Source organism: Meles meles, chromosome 3 (assembly GCF_922984935.1).
Source record: "Meles meles chromosome 3, mMelMel3.1 paternal haplotype, whole genome shotgun sequence".
NCBI lineage: Eukaryota > Metazoa > Chordata > Mammalia > Carnivora > Mustelidae > Meles > Meles meles.
The window spans coordinates 136,087,276-136,104,816 of record NC_060068.1 but is presented as its reverse complement, the minus strand read 5'-3'; the positions used below and the strand labels follow the sequence as shown (position 1 = coordinate 136,104,816).

Here is a 17,541-nt window from a genome sequence, read left to right as displayed (position 1 = left end):
CTTTGACAAAGGAAACATTGGACGAATGTTTGGTTTGGATTGCACCTGGATTCTCACAGCAGGTGAGGAGGCCAGAAGGGCTGACCTCAGGTATTTTCCACTCACTTTCTGCTCTCCTATAAGAACTCTCCATCGTTCCTTTGGAGAAATGACAAACTAGAAAGTGTGAAATTAGGAGATTACCAGTCATTCCTGATCATTCTATATGCCAAAGAAACTCACATATGTAGTAAGATCTAAGGGACTCTTTGCCGCTGGGTTGCCTCTGATTCAACTGTGTGTGTGTATGTATGTGTGTGTTAGGGAAATCTATTTTGAGTGTGTCTCTGTGGGTCTCTTCAGAGGAAATCCATTTTTGGATGAATGCCAATTATCATGTATGTGGGGATCATGAAGACATTTGGAGTTTCCAAATAAAGACACATCAATTAGCACTCAGAGATGACCATTTCAGCCCCTTGGAGAGTTGTGGTTACAGTGCTTTGTTTCAGAATTTGCCATTTTCATGTGTTTTTCTTCTTTTCTTATTACAGGGTAATGCCCTGTACTTCAAATCAGCCAGAAATGTTACAGTGAACATTCTCAATGACCAGACTAAAGTGCTAACTCAGCTCATCACAGGTAAGAAACTAAAGGACTTGGCAGTGCCTGCCCCACACTAAGCGCCCAGAAAACATAGAGCCCAAGACTGAATGCAACAGCATGTGAACTAATGAAGGAAATGCACGCTAACACATTTTGCAATGCAGAGAAGAGAGGTTGGCATGTGTGCCATGATTCTGCTAAAGGGTAAAGGCTCATCATATGTACACATTTAACTTATGCAAAGCTAACAGTACTCATTTAGAGGGGCAATAAGCTATTTTTCATGTAACAGGGCTCCTAAGCAGAAGCCAGCTGCTTCATCTGGTGCTCAACGATGGAAAAGCTCTCTGCTCCCATGCTGGAGGACAGGCTTGCTGGGTTGGATTAGCAGAGAGAGCATAATATACACAAAACCCTGCACACAGACTTTATGGGGTATAAAGGGGATTTTTGAAGGTAATTTGAATCCATACCATGTTTGCGCTGTGTCCTGACTTTGAACCTGACTCAACTGCAAAATGCAGATGTAGCTCCATTGATGATGTGTGTGTGGCCGCTTTCATTAGAGCAGATCTGCACCCACAGGGTTTGAAGCTGCATATTCCTATAATTGAAACGAGATTTGGTTATTCACGTCATGGCGACAACAAGAAGCCTGGGCCTTACGGTTACGGTAATGCGCTGAGTGGTAGGATCAGTGCCCCCAGCGTAGGTTATGAACCCCTGTAAGCAGGAGCCATTATGCATGCCCGCGGTGGCTGGGAAAAGAGGTGTGCGTCCTAGTAGCACTGTCGGAGACAATGCCATTTGTTGGGCTTCGGGGCTGAGAGAGAAGTGTACAGATGGACATTCGGAGAAGGCCGTTGCCCAGACACCCTGAAACGTTCCTGTGACTAAAACATCTGGCGCCCCCGCTCATTAACACGCCGTGGGGAAACAGGTGCCTTGTGCCCCGAGGCTTGCTGGGGAAGGGGTCTCTGCGCCCTGCAGGAGCACGCGGCCCCTGATGTCAGGAGGCTTGTGGCCGGCCGGTGACTGGGACCATCTCCCAGCGGAGGGAGGAACCGCGCGCGCAGCCCGTAATCCGTAAACACGTTGTTCTGGGGGCCCCTGGATCGGCCGCCTTGCTTACAGAGCATCTGGCCCGCAGTCACAGTGCTAAATAATTAAATAAACAGCTTCAGTAAGCAGTGATTTAAGCAGCGTGAGGGAAAATTGCCTCCAGGAGGAAGATAAATCCGACCTCCCGTTCCCTGATTCTTCAGTTCAAAAGGAAGTTACTTAGCCTGTGGATCATTGGCCACCTATTTGCCATGGGAGATTCAGTTCACTTGAGAGATTGTGTTTTGGTAAAGCTGGCAGTGCCCAAATGACTATTCTTCTGGCGCTGTCTCTACCCCTCCCCCTCCATCCCTACCGCTCCTTCTCCCTTCTCTCCGGGAATTCCTTATACCCTCCTCCCAGCTCCCTTCCCCATTCTCCCTTTCCATTCTTCCCCTTCCCTTCCCACCCTTCTCTCTTCTTTCTCCCCCTGTCTTTCCTCCTCCTTCTGTCTCCCACATCTCTCTTCTCTCTGTCTCTCCTTTTTCTCTTCTATTTTCTCTTCTCCCGTCCTTCCATGTCGTTTCTCTTCCTGGCTCCCCGGCCCAAGTTAGGCCCTCCTGGCGGCTGAGACCCCTCTCGGAGCTCTCTCAGTGAGGCCCAAGATAGCTCATATTAAAATGAGATGGGCAAAAAGCCACTCTAACAGCAGCTGGCAGGAGCCTTTCAAGATGATCTCTAGAGAGGATAATAGATGGTTCAAAATATAATTCTAAGTACATAGATGCATGCACTCTCACCCCCTCAAGTTTTCCTTCAGGCTTCTCCTTTTGCATTGATGCACATGGTGGAAAGCACAGAGTCGTTCCGGTAGATAGGGCCTGCTAAAGCTTGTTCTCCTTGGTGGCGTGCCTACCCCAGAACAAACGACTGCTCTTGTCCAAGTAGTTTGATGAAGGCAGTCCTGAGGATCAACACTCCTGCTGACCTCAGGAAGGTCTCAGAGGCCCAGTAGGAATCCCAGTGTTCGCAACTCGGGTCAATTTTTCCTATGGAAGAGGGCTTTTGGTGATAGTGAAGTTGCCAGACAAGGCCACAAATGCACATCTGGCCTGCCCTGTGGCCGATTTAGTGTCCTCTCCATAGTGGCCCATAGATGAAGCCCTGTGGCCAGCACGGAGAAGGGTTGTAGGCGAGGCTTTCATGACATCTCACCAGAGTGGGGAAGGGTATCAGGATCCAGGGAGTTGGGGAGAGGAATTAGGCAGGATGGCCCCCTTCCAGCTCTCAGATTCATGGCCCTGGCATGACTGGGGGCCTGTTGGTGCATCCGGATGGGTTCCAGTCCTCCCAGTGTAGGAGATGCATTAAGGAAGTCCTCCTCACATAGCACCATGCACTGAGGGAGTTTAGCTGGAGAGTAGTTGCTGGTGACAAGTAATGGTTTTTTCATCCCAGAGAGGAACAGTGGGTCCACTGAGGGACCGCCTCAGCAATCTCCAGCTCCGCTGGCATTTCCCTCCAGAATTTATCTCTCTCTCTCTCTCTCTCTCTCTCTCTTTCTTTCTTTCTTTCTTTAAGATTTCAGCCACGTCTAGGACATTTGGCAGCCCCAGGTAAAATCAACAAAAGGACAAGCCATCTGCACCATTGAGCCAGCAGTTGCTCTGTGGGGTTTTGGCTGAAACTGCCAACTACAGAGCTTTATATGTGCAAATGGCTCTGGCCCTTGGTAGATTCCTTTTTGTGTTCTGAGGAGCCCTGGAAAGCAAGATAACTTAATTGTGTTTTGAGTTCTCTGATTGCTTCAGTGTCTTTAGGACATTCTCTTGCAAGTCTCATAAACCAATCGTTAAGTTCAGAGCAGACTGGCTTTACCCAGGCAGACCTGTTCTCGACTCCTCAGGGGCCTTATCTCATAATACTGCCCAGGTCCATGGAGGCAGAGGCCAAACATTTTTTGTTCCCCACTCATACCCCCCTTATGCCATTGACTAGATCCAGAGTGGCAACTATACTTACCGTATGCCTATCCCGAGATCATTCATTCATTTATTAACGCTTCTTCACCTCCTGATCCCCATTCTCCCCCCTAAAAAAATGCAGAGTTAACAATCCCCATGTATTAATAAGTTGTATAGATTTCACTTACAATTTTGGTGTGATCAAGAAGTCAGCCACATCTGAGCCCTCCCCAAGTCACCTAATCCAAAGTCCTCACTTTCCATCTCTGTTCTTTCAGGATTGCACTCTGGTCCTTATCTCCAGCTTTCCACTGCCCCTTCCCACCCAGCCTCCCAAAGCCCCGCCCCTAGGTGCTCCTCCTGTTTCGAGTCCAACACTCTGCTCTCTCTAGACAAATACATATCCCTATTCTTCGGAACAATTCCGAGAGCTTAGTTCCAGACCCAGATCTTCCAGTAACTGACCTAGTGACCTTGACAGAGTCCTTATCTCTGCTCCTACTTGTTCTTCTCAGCTACAGCATGAAGGCAGTCATGGCCAGGTCCCATGCCATTTGGAAAGTCTCTACCATGTCTATTTCAATTTCCCATTCATTCAGGAGCCTTTCCAATGTCTTTCCTTTTGTCAGAGGGCTCGTGGGGATGTATTAGCAGGAGATGAGGGCTGCCAAATTGGCATGATTGATTAAGTGAATGAGGCAAGGGCACTGAGAGATGATTGTCATTAAGTATTTTCAATGTGTTGGGACCATTGCATTAGAAAAACGGTGATGAGTTATGATCACAATGATGATAATCACTAGAGCAGTCCCCTACATTTCACACCACTTTCCTACCTACAAAGTTGTTTTTATAAACATAGAATAATTTGATCCTTTTTTTTTTTAATTTGAGAGAGAAATCACAAGAGAGGCAGGCAGAGAGAGAGGAAGGGAAGCAGGCTCTCTGCTGAGCAGAGAGCCCGATGTGGGACTCGATCCCAGGACCCTGAGATCATGACCTGAGCCGAAGGCAGCAGCTTAACCCACTGAGCCACCCAGGCTCCCCAATAATTTGATCCTTTTAATCTTTCTATAAAGTAATAGAATAGGTAGATGGTGATAGTATACTTTTACAGATGCAGAAAATAAGGTTCAGAAAGATCAAAGGATCTTCCCAAAGTCACATTACTAGAAAATGAGAAAGTTGGGGCATAGTTCTTCTGATTCTTAGTCTGGTGGTCCTGCCAATAAGAACAGCAGCCCTAGATGTCCAGCAGTAGTCCTGAAATCATAAGTCAAACCTCCATGTTCTCATGTTTGAACATAAATAATTTTGCAGAGCATCAGCACCCGACAAAGCCAGTTGGTTGGTCATGAGGGATCAACAGAAGACAAAAAACAAAGACAATTCTAATCTTGTCTGAATACAGACAAAAATGGGAACATTTATCCAAACCACTAAAGTGACCAAACATCCCTCAATTCTGGTTACTATCAGTGACTGCTGTTTCTTTATCCATTACAGCCTTAGCATTGCTCTGGTCTTCCCTACCTCTAGATAAGATATATTAACACGACAGTTGTAAAATTACTCCCACTTTCCAATAGCACCTAATCCAAAGCAAAGCCTTGCTTCCTTGAACCAAGTCCCAAAATAACCTAATATAAAACCAAATATTCTAATAAGTTTTTTCTTATGGAGATGCCCTGTGTGGTTGCCCATGGTGTGTGTTCTCCATCACAGCAATGAATAATAAACTCAGCTTGTTCACCTATACCTGTGTTCCTGTTGGTCTTTTCCTGGAAGGCATTGAGGGCCCTTTCACTACTACTTTTTATAGTTAAGTGACACTGTCTTGAAAAATAACCAGAGACAAAAATGCCCCATCAGAATCCCCTGTGCAGTTTTGGGAAAATAAAACATTTCTATACCCTAACCTCAAAAATTTTTTCTCCTCTATGAATTTCCAGACCAAAAGATAAATTCCTTTTGATCTGAGTGAGGTTCAGTGAGGATGATTAGACCCCCAGGTTTCTCTGATGCATTTTTGCAGAGCAGCTTTGAAGAGGCCCCTGAACTTGAGGTATTTAGGTAGCTCTAGTTCAGAGAAACCGAAAGGTCTCCTCTTGTTGTTGTTGTTATTGTTTTAAAGGAATTCTAACATACTAACATTTTATTTTTTCCATGGTACCCAAAACTCTGCAGTTTTCTGATGCATTAGAGTTTAAATTTATGTCTGTCTCCATCAGAAGATGCCATCTTGATAGCCCCGCTTCAAGAATGGCATCTGTTGTCCTATGATAAACCCTCTAAAAATTTATTGAATGAAATTCTAGCATAAAAGATTTGACAGCTTTCTAGCAATTAATAGCAATATATTGTAGCCTTTTCTGCCAGGAAATGATCTATATACTGAGGACTTAGACTCGTCTGGTGTCACATGCAGCCACTGGGTTAAGAGTGAGACAAACTTCAGCTGAATTTAAAGCATCCTTTCCAACGGTTAGAGCTGTTGGCCGAAAGAGAAATATGGCGAAAGATACACTGATTACTTCAAGAGGTGTTGAGCTTTCTGTGCCTTGATACACTCAAGCCAAAATCTACAAGTATTTGACAGGAATTTGGTGGTTAGCTAAGGGAGATCTCGTCCAAACATTAGTCTGAAGAAGGGACATGATGGCCTTTAAAATCATAGCCTGAGAGCATATGATTAAAAGTAATTGACAAGACATGGCTAGAGTCACAAGACTGATTTTCACAGTTGGCTTCTGAAAACAAGTCCACTTACATCCAAGTCCAATAGAGTCTTATCATATGTATGTGTTCTATGAAAAGCTCTTTGTAAATGAATACCATGAGACTAACCTCTCTCTCTCTCCCCTCACCCCCCTTCTAGGTCCAAAAGCTGTAGAAGCTTATGGCAAAAAGTTTGAAGTAAAGACAGTTTCTGGAAAATTGCTCTTCTCTGCAGATAACAACGAAGTGGTGGTAGGAGCTGAAAGATTAAGAGTTTTAGGTAAGAAAACCTTAATCCTTTAATTGGTTGGATGCCAATGTCTGCATTTTAGAGGAAAAGTAAAACGGTGCCTAGAAGAGAGATTTAGGTCTATTACCTGGATTTTCTTCAGGCAAGGTCGATGAACTCCCCCACCCCTCACCTCAGAACTTGATCCCCCCACTGTGAAAATGTCTCAGGTTGTATGTTTTTGTGGCATAACTCCAAGCCCTGAGCTTCCTGTAGGGATGCGTGTTCATGCTGACAAGTGTAAGGGAGCACATCCTGTCCTCACAGACTAGTGGTCTTGGAAGAAGCAGTCAAGACCTATATACATGATTCAGAGATTCCTAAACCTGGTTGTAAATGAAGATCATCTAGGGAACTTCTGAAGAGTTCAGGTTCACAGATCCAACCGTGACTCACTGAATTAGAAGCTCTGGTGGAAGGGTCCAAGAATTTACTTCTGAAAACATGTGCAGGGATATCTGTGGGACCACTGATGGACTCCTGTTATGGGAGCTCACAACAAAGTAGTCTTCTGTGGCTGTATACTGAGACACTGTGGTGTGGTGGTTTAGGAGTCCAAGGGCAGGAGCTAATCTGCCACCTATCCCTGCTCTGTCACCAGTTAGCTGTGTGACTTTGGGCAACATACTGACCTCGCTGAGCCGGTTTTCTTTCCTGCTTGGTTGACCCAAGAACACCTATCATCTCAAGTGGTCCCTAGGGCTGAATGAGTTCCTCTTGTATCAGCCAGGTGTTTTGAAATTTGGTATGTTTCACTTTAGAGCACAATACTTTTCTTCCTCCTCAAATTTGTCCCATTTTCAGATGAATAAACGAAGGCTTGATGAGGTAGAGAAACTTGTCCAAGGTCAAGCGACTGTTCAAATCCTTACCCATGGACTCCAGCCTCAGTGCACCTAAATGCACATAAATACAGTTCTCAGACCTTAGCCAACCCTTAACACTTATTTCTCTATTATGTGTAGAAATGGTACTTTCTGTATTTTAGGTTTTAAGGGACAGTGGGAGAAACAAACACAAAAACTTCAGGCTCTCCTTTTGTTGCAGAATACTTTGCTATACCAGCTGTAGAATAATTGCCCAGGGGAAAACGTGGTGGTTATCTCATTCTCAGATCATTCTTTACAAACGTGGTTTTGCACTTTCTGTTAGTGCGTTGGCACTTCGTGAGTCACCTCGCTTCTTTAAAATCTGAATCTTTGGAAGGATTCAGGATAATTTCAGATGTCCAAATACTTCAGCTTAATCTTTGTGTACAAAACTCCAGGATGGTATCATTTAAGAACTCTTGCCCCCCATCGCCCCACTGTTGAGTAGACGAAGGACTAGAAGGTTATTGTAGTTTTTGGTTGCTTGGAGGCAGGTGGATATTGTTGTTGTTGTTGTCGTGGCGTCTGCTTGTGATATTTTACTTAGAGAACAATTTAGGACAAAATCTGTCTCTCTCCATCATTAGGAACATTTGCTTTTTTATGTAAAAATGTAGAAAGGAAGCATCATGATAAATACCGCTGCTGCTATCAATGCTACAAAGATTAGGAAATGACCACCCCACAAATCTCGCATCAACGTACTCAGTGAAATGAGCCTGGTGTGTTGCAGAAATGAGCTTCCTGTCAGCTGGGATTCAGCCATATGGTGTGGAACGAGAAGTTTAGGCAATTTCATTTTCAGCTTAATGAGAAGTTTGTCTTTTTGAGTCATCGGACTGAGCAGGCTCTTGGGAGGTTTGAATCTGGATGCATATTTCATGGTGGAGTCTAACGTAGCTGGATGTGAATCCTCACTCACACCCTTAGGATCTGAGGGACCCTACCCAAGTCTGTTTTTCTCTCTAAGCCTTAGTTTCCCCATGTATAAAACAAAGAGGGTGGAACAAAAGGGAGAGTGGAAGAATGAATGAATATAACAAGAAACATATGGAAAGGAATCAGTTATTTCTGTTGATAGTTGAGTAGGAATGGCAGTAGAAAATCATAAGGAATAAGCCTAAGAAGATAATGCCTCCAGAATATAGTAGCTTAACTCAATTGTTTACCTTCTTCTCTGGATAAGTACACCCACCTCTTCAGTTTTCAGGATGGTGGCTTCCTTGTGCACACTCAAAGGATCCTGAATAGTATGACAAAGGGACTAGAAGTCATGCTTCATAAAGAAGGTTCAACTATCTGGAAATTTTTATCTGGCAAGGGATATGGGGTGCAGGATCAGTATAGGTGGGTCATAATTGCTGATCTAGCATACATGCACATCTTTCCTGAGGAAAAGAGAGCAGGCAAGGGCACATAGCGGAGTGGCTGAGAGTATAGGTTGTGCAGTTGACATTGGCCAATAATCCTTGTTTCTGTCATCCATCAGCCAGGGCCTTAGGATGTCACTTCACCTCTCTAGGTGTCCTTCTATGCTGTGACATAGTATAAGAATGCTTGGCTCTTGGTGCGCGTAGATGGCTCAGTGGGTTAAGTGTCTACCTTCTGCTCAGGTCATGGTCTTGGGGTCCTGGAATGGAGCCCAGCATCAGGCTTCCGGCTCAGCAGGGAGTCTGCTTCTCCCTCTCACTCTGCCTCTCTCCCCTGCTTGTGTGCACTCTTGTTCTCTCTCCCTCTTTCTCTCCCTCCGAAATGAGTAAATAAAATATTTTTTTTAAAAAAAGAATGCCTGGCTGACACAGTGGTTGGGAAAACTACATGACACAGTGTATGGAAAGCGAATAGCGCAGTAAGTGGTACACAGTAAGCACTCTATAGATGCTAACCGTCAGGTTGGTGATGGTTTCTGTTGGTCCACTTGGGCTTCAGGGGACCTTTCACATTCTAAAATTTTATGAAACCCTCTATGTTTGCATAAGAAGGTACTCAGAAATTGGCAGAGAACTTGTGGAAGTATTCCTGTATCCATTAAGTTTAGACTAGTGGATTTCCAGGACATAGGAAGGGCCAGAAGAAAAAGAGCCTTGAGTTGCCAAGAAATACTACACTGCCCACTTCCCCCAGGTGCACACGAGGCTGGTCTTGCTAGCATGTGTGTTCTCAAGTCAGACTTACATGATTGAGGGGTTGAAGGCCTGGGTTGAATCCCAAAATTATAGGGTCTCTTCCTCTACTTAATAAGACACCGGCTCTGGTAGTATGGGTCCTTGAATGGGGAGCATCAGCTCTAGCCTACTCGTTAGTCTTACAGACTCTCAATCTCCACCCAGACCTACTGAACCAGAAACTCAGGAGTGGGGCCCAGCAAGCTGTCTTTGAATAAGCCTTCCAGGTGATCTGATGCATGTGCAGGCATGAAAACCACTGACTTAAGACCCTCCCAACTTTGTCCCAGTTTTGCCGGTAGCTTTCAATTGAGTTCAGACTCCGCTTTGATCACTTTGCTCCAGAAAAGTCCCAGTATGCATATGGCTAACACATGTTAAGGGTTTACTCTGTGTAAAATGCTAAACTAATCTCCATGAATAGAGACACTGGGTAGGAGAGCCCTGGCTTATCACCTCCATGTACAAAGGAACCAACTGAGGCACAGAGTGATGTGAAACTTGCCCAGAGTTCCACAGAGAGAAACCAGTGGAGTCACGATCTGAGTCCAGGCATTCTTCCCACTGTACGTGTGGCTTCTATCTCGATCATCTTCCCTGAGCTCCACAGTAACTCTGCACCACGAGGAGAGGGAAGGAGGACGGGGCAACTGTTCCAGCTGTTCCTCCCTTCCTGGCTTCTAGCTACTCCACTGTTCCCACAGTCCTCCAAGGTCTCTGATTTTTCCTCTGCTTCCCTCATTAGCCCTTCTTTCACCTTGTTAAGTAACCTGGACTCGCCCTTGGCATTGGCTGTGAACTCCCTCCAGGCTCATTTCCTTGTTTGCCTCTTCACGTGTCTGTGGGGAATCCCACACTTATAAACAGCTTCAACATTGGCTCCTTTTCAGATGACCCCACATCAGTATTTGCTTTGAACTGCCTTCTCAATTCCCAGCAAGTAGCCTGTACTTTCTTGCACAGAGGTCGTTCCTGTACTTCTCCTTGTTCAGTTGGACTCAGGTGTCCTCCAGCAAACTTCCTGCCTCTCCAGAGCCCACTTCCTAACTCTGCTGATAGGGGCTGTCATTCTCCTAGTTTCCTAGTGCCTGGGTCCTCTAGTCTCTTTGTTTTCCTGCAAGTGCTGGGCCCTGTCTGTCTTTATGTAGTCCTAATGTCTTTGCCACACTTGGGATTTGCATTCCATACTGCAAAGTGTTCTCTTTAGAACAGACATAAGAAAATTCAAGTCTGGGGCGCCTGGGTGGCTCAGTGGGTTAAAGCCTCTGCCTTCGGCTCAGGTCATGATCCCAGGGTCCTGGAATCGAGCCCCACACCGGGCTTTCTGCTCCGCGGGGAGCCTGCTTCCTCCTCTCTCTCTGCGTGCCTCTCTGCCTAGTTGTGATTTCTCTCTGTCAAATAAATAAAATATTAAAAAAGAAAAAAGAAAATTCAAGTCTGTAGTCAGGCCCATCTGTTTCATTACCAAAAGGGTATAAGTTAGTGTGCAAGATAAGGCATGATATTGTTCAGCTTTAATTGCAGAACAAAGTTATTAAATATGGGGCAGGAATGATCTTTAAAAAAAAAAAACCAAGAAAATAGGCAACATAAAAGTCAGCACATCCAAGAGGCAACTTCATGGGGACACCAGGGAAAAATAACTGATTTTCATTAATGACCAATTTCATTGAACAATGAATTGGACATTCTAGCATTCATAAACAAAGTGTAATTATAAAGTGTTATTCTAATTGTTAATTAGGTCTATTTATACTCTTAGATTAGTTTTTCAAATATGTCCTCTAGATACTACTTGATGCTAATTATCTGAGTTACATTATTATCGATTGAAAAACATTTTTAATTAATTCTAAAGCCATTTAAATTAGCAGAAGATTTATAGAAATTTACATGTGGTCTGATGCTAATTTTTTTAGGAAGACATCAGATGATACATTTAGCCTTTTGAATTAGTTTTTGGTGAAACTTTCTGTTGCAACCTGGCAATTGATAATTATGGTGAAAGGAGTTGGGTATTTTTCATGGTGGTCATTCATTGAATAGATGTGTGTGTGTGTGTGTGTGTGTGTGTGTGTGGGTGTGTGTCCATCATATATATATATCTAGAAATAAATAAATATATATATATATATACCTGAATCCCTAAATCACCACAGCTGGCATCATGGAGATACAAAGATGTGTGTCCCTGTTTGCACTCTCTCAGAAAGCTCTCTATCCTCAGCGGGAGGAGAGACACATGCAGAAAACAGACAGCTTAGAAGGTTAGAAGTAAAGTACTAGAACTACAGAATATGGCTGCAAACTGCTAGAGAGAGTCTAGATAACTGCTTACTTGGGAAGTTTTGAACCAGACCTTGAGTACACATTGACACATCAGAACCTATAGGGGGAATGTTTGCTTGGTGAATGGAATAACACATGTTCATCAGTCAGGACCCACTTGTTTGGGAGGTGGGGAGACCAGTTGCCTCTTGTGGTAGAAAAATCCATCAGAAGTTGGCTTCAGGCTAGATTCAGTGGCTCAAATAAGGTAACCCCAATTCAGTTTCTCCCTTTCTCTAAACACCTATGAGGTCTGTTATACAACCATGCATTTTGTCTTCAAAAGCAGAAGGGGTCCTTACTTTCTGAATATAAATCCAACAGAGGCCTGGGTTCTTCCTCTTACTAGACTGGCGTGGGCCATACGCCCATACCTGAATCAGTCATTGTGACCACAGTGATGGAGTTTGCTAGTGAGCAAGGCCTGGGCTGTATCTCACCTAGAGCTAAGGTTGGAAATGACCAAGAATGAGCTGGAGGGGACCATTGCCCAAAGGGAAATTGGGGTGTTGTTTCCAGGAGAGGGAATGGACACTGGGCAAAACCCAGAAAATATTCATTAAATCAAACATACAACCACAGGAGATCCTGATGGCCATGCCTGACCATGGTACCCAGGAATTGTGCAGACCAGCAGATGCTTTCCAAGCTCTCATTCTCTTGCTCACTCATCTGCACAGACGTGGGTCTCCTTGCTTCATCACCAGGCATATTCTCACCTCCCAGCATTTATGTTTACTCTTCCCTCCACATAAAATGCTCTTTTCCAATCTGCATAGAGGACCTCTCCCTTTATGGCTTAAATGTCACTTCACCACACATCCTTAGCCGCCTTATAAAAATAGCACATTCCTGATTTCAGTGTTTGTACCAAGAGTTGGCAAAGTAGGCCTGTGGCCCAGTGAGGCTAAACGCACCGCCTAGTTTTGTAATGTTTGTTGGAACACAGCAGTGCTCATTTACGTATTATCTATGGTTGCTTTCACACTACAACAGCAGGGTAGAGTAGTTGAGACAGATCAGATGGCCTGCAACGCCTAAAATATTTATTATTTAGCACTCTCCAGAAAAAGTTTGCATATTCCTGGTCTGTGTCTTTATTCTGCCTTATTCCTCTTCAAGGCAGATATCACAACATGCATGGTGATGATAAAATGTTTATTTCATGTGAAAATATGCTTATTTTCATCCTCTCCTCCTCCTTAGAATGTAAGCTTTATGATAGCAGGAACTTTGTTTTTCAGAATCTAGAATAGTGCCTGGTGCATCGTAACTGCTCAGTAATATTTGTTGCGAGAATAGATGGAAAGATTTTGAACACTGCAATGTTTGCTAACCAATCTGATTGTATAGAGAACAGGAGGGAGGGAGAATGTGCACCCAATTTAAGAGAATATTATTATGCTTTCATTGAGGATTCATAAGGGCCTAAACCAGGATGGAAAGAGAAGAGCAGACAAATGGGATAACACGACTGTATCAGAGCAACAAAACAGGTTTGGAATGGAAAAGAAATGGTTCAGCTTTAAATGCCCTGGATCTTGCTGCTTGAGCACCTAAGGGAGAGGCCAGGTGTCCAGTGGGAAATGCCAGTGACATTGGTCCACTAGCAGGGGGTCAAGAGTCATCCATCCATCCATCCATCCATCCATCCATCCATATATTCTTGAACTCAGGGGCTCCAAAGAGGGGGTGTTCTAGGAGGACATCCCAGAATAAGAACTCAGAGATGCTCCTCAAACAGAGTCCCCAAACAACCCCTTGCCCAATTCTTCCTTTGAACAAACCTCCAGGACTGCTTTATCAAGGCTGTGACTGCCTTCCTGGAGACATCCTCAGACGTTGAGGTCCCCATCCCATGTTCCCATGTTCATATGCTTTTTCTTATCTATTCCACCTTTCTCCATGACAAGGAACTCAGTGCTTTAGAACGTGACCAACTGGTTCCACCATACCTACCAGCTAGGTGGTGTTGGCCATGTGACTCTAATCACGCAGGTCCTGTGCATGGTTCTAAATAAACAAGCTCACTCCCTTTTTCTTTGCCCTCCATCTTTCCCTGTTTCTCTTCCTTTCTGTAGTATCTCATCCATGAGTGGAAGGAAGCATGAGAGAGGTGGCAGGTTATAGTGAAAATGGAACACTGTGCCTCTTACATGATGGTGAAGTCTGAGGAAGTCAGACGTTGGTCTTTGAGAGATGAGAGCCTACCAGTCTAATAGGGACATTTGCGTGACAAGTCAGAGTAGCCTGGGACTGGCCAGGGCCCTCTTTCTGCTTGCTCTCTGTTATCATTACCAGAGATAATCAACAGGAGATCCAACTATTTTAAAAAGAATTGCCTGTTGTAAATTTCTCCTCCAGCATCTCATTCCAGACTTGGTTTATTATTTACAGGAATACAGGAATAATGTACTCGATCATAAAGATACATTTCCCATAAATAATGTAGCGAGAAAGCCAAGTATAAAAGAGTCTCAGATGAACAACCCCAACCTTCATAAACCAGAGCTACTTAATGAGAAAAAGCACAATTCTACAATAGAGAAATAATAATGGGGTTTCATCTGAAATGCTACTGGCGTACAACTGTCATAATTCTCCAAAAAGTAAAAAAGAGCCCAACCAAAAGCCTCGGTGATTATACTGCCTCGTTTCATGCACCCAGCCACCCATGGGCACAGGCATCATAAGCTGCCACGGTTCAGGGTGCACCTTCATCCCCTAAGCTTGCGGGCTTGAATCCTGATGCAAAAGCATTTGCTGGGCCCCACACACTTTTCCCTTTGGCAAGAAGGAGATGTGATTTAATATCAGTAGGATGGATTCATCGTACTGTGTAGACGTTGCCAGCTGTCCCCGCAGCATTGCCTTAGCAGACCTCCCCAGTCGCTGAGCCATTGTCTCCCTCTCTCTCACATGGGGAGGAGGGTGGGAGGAGGAGAAAAGGCAGTTGGGGACATTTGAGAGCTTTCTAGTTTGATTAAAGAGTCGATGAGGTTCACTCTTTGGCTGCTTCCAAAAGAACCAATTCCAGCACTTACTAAGGGAGGGGGATGTTTCGGCTTTTTCATCTTCGGAACCAACACGACTTGAAATTCTCCACCGAGCTACAGCTAATGTGCTTTCGGGCATCTGTTGGTTTGTTTTTATCATCAGAGTTGTCTTCTTGGCAGTTCATACCAAGAGCAGAGTATTTTCAAATGAGGAAATAAAGTTCTGCCAGGACATCCTCAATGTCAAGAGGCTGTCCATATAGTCTAGATGTATTGTCGCCTTTCTCATTAATTATATTCACTCTTGCAGAATATTCTTATTCAACCAAAAGTCACCTGAGTTGATTTTTTTCCTCCTCTCTTCCCAGCAGAGACCAAGGGGAATGTTGGTGTTTCACAGTGACACCAGGAATTTAATGAGATAACAATGTGAATAAGAAACTCTCGGTGTGCAGACTGGGGAAGGAAATTAACTTCATTCTCCTTTATTGGAGGGACTTGAATTTAATTCTGCTTATTTGAGTAGGAGAAAAGAGTGCTAAAAATACTTCCCTCAGCAACTTAGGCTTCCCCTCCCACCTTGCTTTATGCTTTCGCTATGCACTCCTCTTCTAATCTTAACCCCTTTTGTACCCTGCCTTCCCTAGGAATGATTGGTAAAGGTGGCAAGGGTGAATCTAAACAAAAGGAATCGGAAGAGGGAGAGAGGAGAGATTATTCAGAACCCTTCGGGGCACAGGATAGAAGCAAATGCCTGTGTTCCCTTTGTGACGGTAGGCCAGCAGCCTGGTTAGATGGGTATGGGGTTTAGAGACAGACTGCCTGGACACCTCTCCTGGCTTTCATGGCACAACCTTGGGCCAGTTTCTGCATTCTGAAAGCCACAGGTTACCCATCTTTAAAATGAGGGTATTACGCGTACCTGTGTCTACTATATGATAAGTTCCTAGCACAGTGCTAAGCACATGATAAGTGCCCACTATTATCAATGTCCATTACTATTGTTCCTTATACCCATTCCTACAGAGCACCATTTGTGCAACGATCACCAAACAAAGCTTGATGCGGGGATGTAAGGACACAGCCTAAAATTCTCTTGATCTCAAATAGGTCGTAGTCTAGTAGGGTGTCAAAGCACATATGCAGTGAAATATTGAATAGCACGGTAAATGTTTCTTAGGAAATTAAATAGAATCTAGAAGTTAGCACTTGGCTGCTGTAGGTGCTAAGAGGACGTCCCCATAACACTGGAGGACGGGGGCAGGATACCAAGCCAACAGAGGTGGCCCAGAGAACTTCCCGGAGGAGAAACTGAGGGAAAGTGTAAGGGGGGAGGGGGCTTGACTTAGCAGATTCAGGGGAATGACCCACAGCCTTGCCAAGGGCAGGGTCAGCAGAGCCACAGAGGAAGTGGGGTGAGCTACTTTTGTGTTTTTCCAGCAAATAAGCACACTGGGATTTATTTTGGGGGAAGAGATTGTTATTATCAGCCGAGCATAGACAAGAATCGCTCATTGCCCCCAAAGTCTGAGTTAAGGAGATACATCAGAGTTCTGCTGGAGCCTGGCCAGGATGTTCCCCTCCCAGCAGTATACCATGCAGGATGTGGCTGAATGGTTAATGGAAGTATTTCATATAATTTTGATTCTGTGAGCAGAAGAGAAAAGTGTACTTCGATAATGGGGAGTTATTTATGATGCAAGAACTCTCCCGGGTCCAAAAAAAGAAAGGGAGTGACCTCAGCAGGAAGGTTCTTGGCATTATATATGCCTTGGTGTAGGCGGTTCTCATTTAAGTTCTGTTGCATTCAACAAATTGAGCGCCTATTGTGGCCAGCTGATTTGCTGACCCAGGGATCACGGTGACCCCCCCACCTTTCTGGATTCCATAGCCAAGCAAGAAAGACAGTTGTTGTTAACATTTACATGAGAGGAATGTGACTTGTCATGGGAGAATACCAGATGTCATGGAAACATAATATTAAGAGTTATTAACCTCACTTTGCTAGTAAGGGAAGTCTGCCCAAAGGAAATGATGTTTCAGTTGAGACTGGAAGGATAAATGGAAGTTTTTCCAGGAAATGGGGTCAGAAGGCTGGGTGTGGAGGGACATGTACAAAGTCCTGGGGAAGCAGGATCTTTCAGAAGAAGTTTTACAACTCCAGCTCAGCCGGGGAGGGAAGGTCAAGGAGCAGTGTGCCCAGCCATGAAAAGAGACAGGCTGTAATTATGATAGGTAGCATTTCTTAAATGCTTACTCCCTACCAGATACCATTGGAGTCTCTTTACATGGGTTAACTCAATTCTCAAGATGTGCCCTCTAAGATTACTTTCATTATTATGCTCATTGTACATATGAACAAACGGACCAATGCAGAAGCAAGTTCCCCAAGGTTGTGTAGAAGTTCAGTGGTTGAAGTGAGATGCAAATCGAGATAATCAGACTTCAGAGCCTTCATTTGGTTTGTTTTTTTTGTACTTTTGTTGAGATGTAATTCATATATCCTACAACTCACCCATTTAAAGTGTGCAGTTCTGTATATCTTTTAACAGATATACAGATATAACAGATAGTCTATGTAGCAAC

General features: G+C 44.3%; 1 protein-coding gene across 1 annotated transcript in view; it reads left to right on the top strand.

Moving 5' to 3' along the window:
* Nucleotides 1-17,541, top strand: part of SGCD (sarcoglycan delta) — a 401,431-nt gene that overhangs the window by 241,139 nt on the left and 142,751 nt on the right. Inside the window, exons 4-5 of the mRNA XM_046000930.1 lie at nt 534-621; nt 6,469-6,588. Of these exons, the coding sequence (XP_045856886.1) occupies nt 534-621; nt 6,469-6,588 (208 nt within the window). The remainder of the gene's footprint in view (nt 1-533; nt 622-6,468; nt 6,589-17,541) is intronic.